Source organism: Papilio polytes, unplaced genomic scaffold (genome assembly GCF_000836215.1).
Source record: "Papilio polytes unplaced genomic scaffold, Ppol_1.0 DF821400.1, whole genome shotgun sequence".
Taxonomy (NCBI): domain Eukaryota; kingdom Metazoa; phylum Arthropoda; class Insecta; order Lepidoptera; family Papilionidae; genus Papilio; species Papilio polytes.
Genome location: NW_013527804.1, coordinates 810,663 through 821,496, shown reverse-complemented (window position 1 = coordinate 821,496; position 10,834 = coordinate 810,663). Strand labels below are relative to the sequence as shown.

General features: G+C 34.6%; 1 protein-coding gene across 1 annotated transcript in view; it reads right to left on the bottom strand.

Annotated features, from left to right (window-relative positions):
- LOC106108688 (nephrin) overlaps nucleotides 1-10,834 on the bottom strand; it is a 196,369-nt gene that overhangs the window by 4,488 nt on the left and 181,047 nt on the right. The window contains exons 12-21 of the mRNA XM_013289946.1: nucleotides 10,785-10,831; nucleotides 7,872-8,009; nucleotides 7,574-7,738; nucleotides 6,797-6,955; nucleotides 5,777-5,908; nucleotides 4,268-4,348; nucleotides 3,458-3,740; nucleotides 1,846-2,081; nucleotides 1,262-1,370; nucleotides 583-752 (exon numbers count right to left, since the gene is read on the bottom strand). Coding sequence (XP_013145400.1) covers nucleotides 583-752; nucleotides 1,262-1,370; nucleotides 1,846-2,081; nucleotides 3,458-3,740; nucleotides 4,268-4,348; nucleotides 5,777-5,908; nucleotides 6,797-6,955; nucleotides 7,574-7,738; nucleotides 7,872-8,009; nucleotides 10,785-10,831 — 1,520 coding nt within the window. The remainder of the gene's footprint in view (nucleotides 1-582; nucleotides 753-1,261; nucleotides 1,371-1,845; nucleotides 2,082-3,457; nucleotides 3,741-4,267; nucleotides 4,349-5,776; nucleotides 5,909-6,796; nucleotides 6,956-7,573; nucleotides 7,739-7,871; nucleotides 8,010-10,784; nucleotides 10,832-10,834) is intronic.

Sequence of the window (10,834 nt, the reverse complement as noted above, 5' to 3'; positions counted from 1 at the left end):
TATCTGTCTGTCCGCAAGCCGCGTTTGTTCCGGGTAATCTCCGAAACGACTGGACCGATTTCGAGCAGACTTTCACTGAAGGCTGATATACCAGCATATACGGTACTTTTTTTTATCTCAATATTGCATGGACGAAGTCGCAGGCAACAGCTAATATAACATTAAAATGCAATCAACAAATGTCAGCTACTGGTATGTGTAGTTCCCTACAGTGGTCACTTAACATTATGCCACTACAATTGGTAAGGAAGTAACCTAAAGGCATAGATAGTAACCAGAGGGTCTATCACGAATATTTAAGTGACAGTTACGAGAATACTTGTGTGGTATTTGTTGTTAATACAACTTGGGTAATCCCAAGGGGTACAAAAGACTAATTTTAAATTAGGTGCCATTCGATTCTTAAAGCGTTAAGTCAGTATACTAATATAATAAAGAGGAAAGATTTGTATGTTAATATTTTTGATTTTATTGAAATAACTCAAAAACTATTGGGATGATTTCAAAAATTCTTTCACCATTAAAAAGCTACGTTATCACTGAGTATACTTAAGTCGCGAGCTAAGTTGAATAAATACTTACTTAGTGTGGTAGCTTTGGTATCATCAGGTCTGTATTTGCTCTGTCCTATCTTGTTGATGGCCATCACGGAGAAGACGTAGTCTTTGCCGCGCTCCAGCCCCGATACGGTGAAGGACGTCGCATTCCGCGGGACAACGTCCTCATATTTGTATGCGTCATCGTAGATTTTACTGTAAACACATTATTGGTATATAGCTAATTACAGTTAGTGTCCGAAAGCTGGTTTCTCGAACATAACAGAAACAGAAATCGGCTTTGCTTTCTGTTTCGGACGAAACCGAAACTTCATAAAAAATAAAGATTACGATTATTTATTGTAATAAAGCCATTTTTAAAACAATTTTCTTATATAGGGTTTAAGAAACGGATCAAAAGGTATTTGACCTGAAATGTGCCGAAACCGAAAGTTTTAGTCACTAGTGAAATAAAGTGGGATAAGATCGGAAAAATATTAAAAGTATTGTAGTTTTACCTATACTAATATTACAAAGAGGAAAGATTTGTATTTTTGTGTGTATAATAACTCAAAAACTACCGGGTCAATTCTTTCACCATTAAGCTACGTTACAACTGAGTAACATAGGCTATATTTACTATTTTAATTTCACACAGATGAAGTCGTGAGAAACGGCTAATATATGTAGAAATGTCAGATAAATGTTGCAGTATATATGCTCACCGGAATCGTATCCTGAACCAGGAAGGCAGGCCGCCGTCGAAGCCCGGCACCCAGGAGAGAGTGACTGAGTTGTGTGTCACATTAGTTACTGTTAGAGACGATACCAAATCTAAAACAAATCACACATTAAATATTATAAATGCAAAAGTTTAGATGGATGTTTGTTAGATTTTGTAGCCAAAACACCTAAACGGATTTCAATGAAATTTAGTATGGATGTAGAGGATAGTCTGGAAGAACACATAGGCTACTTTTTATCCCGAAAATAGTTACGGTTCCTATGGGATGCATTAATTTTGTCCTTAAATGTTTACTCGATAATTCTGCAACGGTTCTAAATATTTTATTGAAATTTGTCATATAAAACAAAGTCTGGAGTATACATTGGATAGAATCATCCCCAAAAAATATCCGGTTCCTAGGGGACACGTAGTTTTTTGTTTTTTACATAGTTCGTCTGTTTTCTAATACCACGCGGACGAAGTCGCGGGCAACAGCTAGCTCGTAAAACGATTATATCGCACATTAAAATCGAGACATTTGTGATATAGAATACCAATAAACAAACGAGTTTATAGTGTTACCTGGTGCACTTGTGATATCCAATTTTACAGACGTAGTGCTGAAGCCGAGGTCGTTCCGCGCTCCGCACTCGTACGAACCGTAGTCAGAAGATGTCACATCATTAATTAATAACACTGATGTGTAAGTGATTGCATCAGATTTATGAAACTCCGCGAAGTATTTAGTAGAAGTATTAACGGGCAGTTTGGCTCCGTTCTTTGACCATGTGAAGTTAGGCGCTGGTGCTGTTTTGCATCTGAAATTATTGCGTCCAATAGAAACATATATATGTCATTTTTGTAGTTGCTCTATTCACCACCAGATCACTTTTCCTATTGAAGGGCTCGAAGTCTAAGTGGCGACTAGGCCTTAGTCAACCATGATACTACTAAACATCACACATATCTTTGAATTTCTTCGCCGATATGGACCACGATGTTATCCTTCACCGTAAGAACGTTGGGTAAATTATGTACATATGAAATTCTAAAATCACATTGGTAAATGGGATTTGAATCCACAACCTGTAGATTATAAGTCAAGTATCAACCCCCATGCTAGTGACGCTCTTCTAAATAAATTTCTCTTATAAATGTTTTATTTTTAAGAGAGCGATAGATTTCAATAAGAAGTAAGCCTTTATAACAAACATTTTATTGTTTAAAACCGTGGCTATAAAGAGAAATAAAATAATGCTTCAAAGGCCGTTTGGAAATTTAAACCTAAGACTGCAATTTCTCTGTCGATTATTGAAACTTCCAACAAAACTTTTGCCGACTTTGGGAAATTTAAATTGTGAAGATAACGTTACTGGTCGAATTTTCAGTGAAATTCTAACTAAATGTTTGTTGGAGTTTTATCTGGACGGGATCAATGACCTGAGAAAGAGAAACTAAATAACTCTTTTTGGCACAATTAATACTAGCAAATAGAATGAAGATTACCTCTTTAACAAGGATATTTAGAATGGGTTAATATTTATAAATATTTTTGTTACATAGACAGTTTAACCACGAGAATTATGTCCTAGGTAAAAATTACATAGGTAAATAATCTAGACAAGAATAAAAACATCCCCTAGAGGTGCATCACTAACTAGCTGTTCCAGGGCGGCTTCATCCGCATGAAATGTCAAAATTCAAATGCACAAATGACAATTGCTTCCTTGATGTTGGCAGCAAATTATGGTCTCTTTCCCACATTAGGATTTTGATATTTACTCCCAAAGTTTAATGGCGTGAAAATATATAGCCTAAAGCGTGACGTAAGTGTAGGGCTTATTATTAAAAAATACTATTCAAAAATATGCTGTAATTGCAATCTTAGGCAACAAAGCAGTGTGTGTTTAAGCTTTATCATAATAGTATAGATAGTATAAATTCTGCTAATACTCAAATAAATTCTACAGTTGTCTGGTATATGGCACGTTCTTATATTTCTTTTATTTCTTCTCTTCTTTTCTTTTAAGTTCTTATATCTGAACACGCATTACTAGGATCTATTTAAATCCAATATTTTTAGGGTTGCTATATCATTATTAATTAAATATGTTCTTCTGACTCTAAAAAAATCTTTTTATAGGACAGTTTATGAGTTTTTTAATTGTTTCAATAAAGTTATTTCAATTTATACCTGCAAGTAAGTCTTCCAACTTGACCAACATTTGTCGCTGATTTCGCCAAATTGGGCGAAGTATCCATTTCCGGTTTGAATTTAACAACCAGCATAACATCTTGTTTGGTTTCTCCGCCGATGCCGTTGTCCACAACGCATTGGTAATTCCCAACATCTTCTCTCGTCGCTCTATCGATTGTTAGATAACTCGTTTGATTTCTCGATTCGAATGTGATTGTTCTAGAATCGATATTATAACCTTTTCTTTGCCATTTAATATGTTCCGATGTCAAAGGATTACCTGGAATACGATTCGAAATTAGACATAAAAATTCATTCGGGTTTTCTAATGTTATTGTTTTGTTTTCTTAGTATTTAGTCTCGTAGACTTTAACTGACTCTGTAAATATATGTCTCTTTAATTTGTTTTTACTATTTTAGGTTTGTTTCTTTTATTATGGATGATTTTATTGGAAAAAGTGACTTATAATATTTAGTAGATCCTCTGTTAAGAGTCACTACAGCTTTTTGATAATAGATTTATATTCAATAAAAATGAAACATTAAAGAAAATACTGCATTTTGCAAAAACTCTCATCTATACTGATGTTTATAAAGAGGTATGATTTGTATTTTCGTATTTTGATATATGTTTAAATAACTTAAAAAGTACTGTGTTGTTTCAAAAATTTTTTCACCATTAGAAAGCTACGTTATCAGTTAGTAACATAGCAACAGCTAGTTCAAAGTAGAGCTATTTCTGTCTGTCTTTTCGTAAAATTTGAGATAAAAATGTGTTCTTGTAAACTTAATGTTCCTGATACTCACCAGTAGCAGTACAAGCTAATACAGCGTCTTCGTTTGGATTAGCAATACCGTTTTGTGTTACAGTTTTAATTCCTGCCGCATCTAAAAAGAAAAGAAAAGGTTTAACCCCACCACAAAAACTTAAACATAGTTTCAAATCCGTTTTATCTTAAGTTTTAGGTTCTGTCCCACCACTGGCTGATAGAAGCTCAGATAGCTTAAAAATGACGTCATTGTCAGATAAGGGAACAAATTTTGTGGAAGTAGAGGACTTCATAAGAGTTAAGAATATTATACAGGATAACGTTCACGTTCATAATGTTCTCTATAACTAAATAAATTTTTCTTGGTGTTATATTTACATAACATCTTAGCACGAATAGGCCGGCACGCCCGGTGTAATAACACGTCCACCCAGAAGACAGGAATGAAATGGAAACAATTCCGTGTTTCGTCTGATGAGTGTGGTGCCGGAGGCCTTATTTAATTCCCTTTCTCTTTACCACTCTTTTCTTATAAGGAGAGGATGGAAAGGGAAAGTGGATTTGACGGCGGAGGAGATGCATAGGAAGGGGAAATATCCTCTTTATGTGCGTCTCCTCCTTCGTCAGAAAAGGGTAAGTAATGTATCTGCAATTGCGGATGTTTATGGGCAGCGGTCGCTTCGCCGCTTCGGCGGATTCAGGTGGCCGCTTGCTCGTTTGCCACCTTATGTTATAAAAAAAATAAATACAGAATATGCAGATGGAAAGTTTCTTTAAAGATTTTCTCATGTTATTGAATTATCATATTGCAGAAATTATTTACTATGTATATAAAAACTCATTTCTATTTTCTTTCTTACTATGGAAATTTCCAAAGCAAAATCAGATTTTCTTAACGATGTATAAACAAGGTACAAGGTTTTCTTGCTTCGTTATTAGCAATTTCCACTAACGTCTGTATGAGGTTATAAAATAACTTACAATGTACGGGTCATATGCAATTTCTAGGAAAGTTAACAAGGTAATTCATAAGCAGTTATTACTAACGATTTCTCTTATCTTTACCTTTTTAAATGTATTTTTGGTTACACAAGAATTTACGAAATTGTATGGAGAGATAAATTTAATAAATTACCTAGTAAAAATAACTATAATTTCTAGAAATTCTAGAAGTTTCTAGAAACAATATTAACTTAATGTAAATTTACAGTAACGAGTTGCTACAGATGATGGTAAGCGATATCTAATTACAAATTTTACAATTTATAATGATTTTACAAATTATAATCAGTACACAAATTTTAATGACGTTACAAATTTTAATCATTTTGCAAATTTTAATGATGTTACGAATTATAATCTTACAGCTTAATATTGTAAATACAAAAGTTTAGATGGATGGACAAATGTTTGTTAGAGTTTGTTCCCTAAGCTGAACGGATCTCGATGAAATTTTGTAGAGATGTAGAGGATAGTCTGGAAGAACACATAGGCTAGGTATTATTTTTTTAAAAGCGATGTTATAGTATTTTATTTGATTACTTACAATGGACGGAGACGGTGATGTTGAGTGTGGCCGCGCCCTGCGAGTTGACCGCCTCGCACGTGTACACGCCGGCGTCATGTCGCGTCAGACGCGTCATGTTCAACATACTGCCTTCTGATATTATTCTATCGTCTGTCAAATAAAATAAACATATTATTCGTTATTGTCAAATAAAAGAAATCTATAATGCACACCTTTGACTAAACTATCGCACAACTGTGTAGTCTCTGATTCGTATGAGCTAATATGGAGGTTACGCTACTGGATTTTAAGTCGTGCAACTAAATAGTTGAAGGCTGCGTAACAATCGACAATCGCGATTGTTTAATCGAAGTTGTGCGTCCGCTCTAATTGATGTATTTTGTAGTATCGTAACTTTTGTTTTTTTATGATATAATTGCAAATGATTGAGTGGCCATCTAAATCCACAGAGAGCATATCGACCCTCAATTGACTAAGACTCACATAAACAGAATATTTCCCCTTCTTATGCGTCTCCACTGTCAAATCTACTTTCCTTAAAGGGAATGGGACTTGTACTAACTAATAATTGTACTCGTAGTATAAATTAAATCACTAAATAAATAGTAATTTCGTTTCTGAATTATAAATCCATATTAAATTATATGTAATTTGACATTCTATTTGAGTTCCCACTCAAAGGAAATTAAATTCATCTGATAAATGTTTGTAGACGGCACTAACGAAGTCTGTCGTGTTGAATCAATACCTAGACACTTTGACTATAAGAAATGGACTAGATAAACGTAGTTGAACTGAAAAAATTGGGCCACATTTCTCGGGGCATAAACATACGTGCATATTTGCTGATATGGAAGAAAAAACTATAATATGCCATCCTGACTTAATTTACACCCTAAAAAAGCACAGTAGCAAAAGAACATATATGCGTATTTTGACAGAGAAATAAGTTTGTCAAGTCCTGTCTCTTAGAACTCAAAGATTAGGTGTACAGACTTGGTAAAAGTTATTATTTATTTTGTATACATTTGAACTTACTTGAACTGCTATACGAAGACTGTGTGATGGGCAGGCCGTCTTTAGTCCACGTGTAGGCGATGCTGGGCGGGTTACCGTCGGCCCGCACCACTATCACCAGCGGTTCATTCTCCACACCTACTGCCGTCTCTTGTGTAGTCTCGTCGAAGATCGGCGCATCTAGATAGAATCATCAGTGTTGGTTAGATAATGACATTTATGTCATCACTAGATCACTATACGTCCCCATTAAGGGTCTCGGAGCCTACCCTAAATGACTAGGCTATAGTCAACCACGCTGGCCAACTACGAGTTGACTTCACATATATCTTTGAATTTATTCGCCGATATGTGCATCACGATGTTTTACTTCACCGTAAGAACGTCGGGTAAATTATGTAGTTATAATACATATGAATTTGCAACTTGCAACATGGAATTTGCAAATGGTAAATAGTACTTTATGAATCAAAATTGTCTTTGATAAAATATGTATCATTTATAAACGGCTATAAAGTAGATATTATATGCAATTCCCAATGTTAACTGGTATGCCAGCAACCATTCACAACTACATGTAGCTGACATGTGCCAGTAACTTGAATGCAAGTGTGCCAATTACTGGCATAAACATGCACTGTCCAGTCAAACCTAATCATGGTTTACTGTTTATTTCCTTCCTTATTAAAGGACTACCGTAGATACTCAGCCTTTAATTGATCAACAAATTATTCCTTAGTTAAACTTAATATAGATTTACTAAGCAACTACGTTTCGATAACTCTTAGTGAAACTTACAAAGCACTTTAAGCGGTAAGGCATCGTGCACACTTCGCTGTAACGCCTCATTGGTAGCCTGGCAGGTGTACACTGCGCCGTTCAGTTCCTTGCTGACGTTCAATTTCAACTCTATAGTGGAGACTGTGCCGCCATGGAGACCTTTCTTTAGCTGCATTGGAAGACCTAGGAATAGACAAACATAAGTACAGATAGGCTAATCATTATAAAACACTGTCAAGGTTTTTGAAAGTCTAGTACTTTAGAGACAGATCAATGTTTCATTTATAACAGTATTGTAATATTTTTTAATCCTTACCTTGCACTGGTATCCCATCTCTCCACCAGGAGAGTGCCGCGGGAGGGTTGCTGGAGGCGGCATCACAGTACAACGTGGCTTCCGTTCCCGGCCTCAGCTCTGATGGCTCCGCGCGTACTTTAACAGCTTCTGGTGCGACTGTGTACAAATACTTATTAATTAAAATATAGCCTAGTAGCTTTCGCTCGCGACTCCGTCCGTGTGGAATAAAAACAAAGTAAGTGGCTAACTTGTTCTTTCAGACTATCCTCTACGTAAGTACCAAATTTAATCGAGATTCGTTCAGCAGTTTAGGCTATAAACTCTAACAAACATCCATCAAAATTTTTTAATATTAGTATGATAGTATGATATAACGCAACAATGACGTAGCTTTTAAACAATTATAGAAATCAACGCAGTAGTTTTTGAGTTATTTCAATACATAGAAATATGGAGGTACTGGATTTTGTTTTGGTGGGAGAGATTTAATCAGTCTGGAGGTTTGGATTTGGGAAGGAGACTCGAACTTTTTTTTTAAATTTTATAAGGCGATGATCGAATAAGCGGCCACAGGAATAACGCATGTTTTTTACAATTCAAATAACAGTCATGGTATTTCTTTTTTAATAAAATTAGTCATGACAGAGTTCAGATGTTTGTAGTTAGTTTCAACGCTTTGGTGTTCCCTTAAAATAGTTTCTTTCTGCTCTGCTCTCATTTTCAAATAATTATTTTTTTCGTCCTATTTTTCTAACGCCTTTTAAATCTCGGAATTCCTATCACTGATGTTAGATAATTTTAAATTTCACCTCTTATCTAAGATGTTACAAATCGCAAGAGTTTTAGTTTAAATGAAATTTCTCTCGCAAAATTGCAAAGTTGGGATCCGCATTTACGCTTCAACCGACACGAATCTCGTAAGTTCCAACAGTTTTAGCTATTAAAATACTTGCTTTGTTACAAAGAAAGCTTTCTTGCAGTATGTTGCGTGAATTAAATATAATTGTAACAATTACTACACTTCTGTAAGCTTACCGCAGTATGTAATTACTGCTTTATATCGTCAATGGTCATCATCCACTTGCCCTTATCCCTTACGGAGGGTCGGCACAGTATGTGCTTTTCCATACATCTCTATCAGCCGTGATATCTGAATCCACTCCTTTCTTAAGCATATCCTCTTTCACACAATCCATACTTTCTTCGGTCTTCCTCTACCTTTGTAGCCATCCAATCTTAACACTTTCTTAATCGTCAGTACATAGAATAAAACAAAATCTCTTCCCGCTTTGTCACTATGCTTAGATCTTTAAAACTAAGCAAAGGATTGATGCAGTTTTTAATAGAGTAATTCAAGAGGAAAGTTTATATACACACCTCATATTATAAAAAGGAAAGATTTGTATTTTTTGTATGTATTGAAATAACTCAACTACTGGGCCGATTTCAAAAATTCTTTCACCCTTAAAAAGCTACGTTATCAGTGAGTATAGGCTATATGTTTTTTTTATTTCGCTCGAGCGAAGAAGCAATTATCTATACTATTATAATAAAGCGTAAACACACACTTTGTTGCCTAAGATGTCAGCAATTACAGCATATTTTTGAATAATTCTTTTTCTAATAAAAAGCCCTACATCATCACGCTTTAGGCTATATATTTTCAAGCCATTAAACTTGAGGGTAAATATTTTGGATAAAAAATCTAATGTGGGAAAGAGACCATAAGTTGCTGCTAACATCAAGGAAGCAAGATTGCCATAGTAAGGTAATAACTTCATGCGGATGAAGCCGCACGGGAACAGCTAGTTGTATAGTAGAGAAATACTGATAATTTTAGAGGTTACTAATGTAAATAAAAGAAAAATGCGTTTAAAAAGTTCATTGGCTTCATATTTTATCCATATCAAATTATTTCTACCTACGTTTACAATCTAGGACAATTTCCTAGTACAATTATATTAGAGCATAATTGTTAGAGACGCTGATTTGATTCTAATTCGTTTTTGATTGGTTCATATTTATGTAGATTAAATAGAAAATCTAACGACCTTTGTGACTTGATAGTCTTTGGAAATTGCCCTTTTACGAGTAAATTAGATTATGTTTCGGTGAGTATATTCAATTTCCTATATTAAAGCATCTTATTAATATAATGGGTTATAATTTCTCATTGTATGTACTGTATTATATTATACAAGCTGTTGCTCGTGACTTTGTCCTTTTAAAATTAAAGAAAGATAATAAAAGATGCCTATGTTACTAACAGAAAAATCACATATACAAAAATGCAAATTATTCCTCTTTATAATATTAGTAGAATAAAGTATAAGTTGGGAGCTAAGTTTTTTAACTTTTTTTTTTTTATAACATAAGGTGGCAAACGAGCAAGCGGCCACCTGAAACCGCCAAAATGGCGAAGCGACCGCTGCCCATAGACATCCGCAATTGCAGATGCGTTGCCTACCCTTATACGACGGAGGAGGAGACGCACGAAATTATGAAAATTTTATATTATTGTTTATGTTTGTGAAATTATCAATAGCAAATGTCAAAATGACATGACATGATGACAACTTTGCTTCCTTGATGTTGGCAGCTTATGGTATCTTTCCCACATTAGGGTTTTTATCCAAAATATTTACCCCTAAGTTTAATGGTGTGAAAATATATAGCCTAAAGCGTGACGTAAGTGTAAGGCTTTTTATTAAAAAAGAATTATTTAAAAATATGCTGTAATTGCTGACATCTTAAGCAACAAAGACGTGTGTGTTTACGCTTTATTATAATAGTATAGATTGTTGATTACGTATAAACAAGATGATAATTTTTTTTACTAATATGCTAATAAAGATGGACGGATGTTGGAAGGTATCTAAAAACGGGCGATATATTCAGTTTTTAAAAAGCTAATAAAAAAGTTCAACTTACAATGTACATTTAAGGTGACAGTCTCAAACAGTGGTATTTCTGTCGCGCTG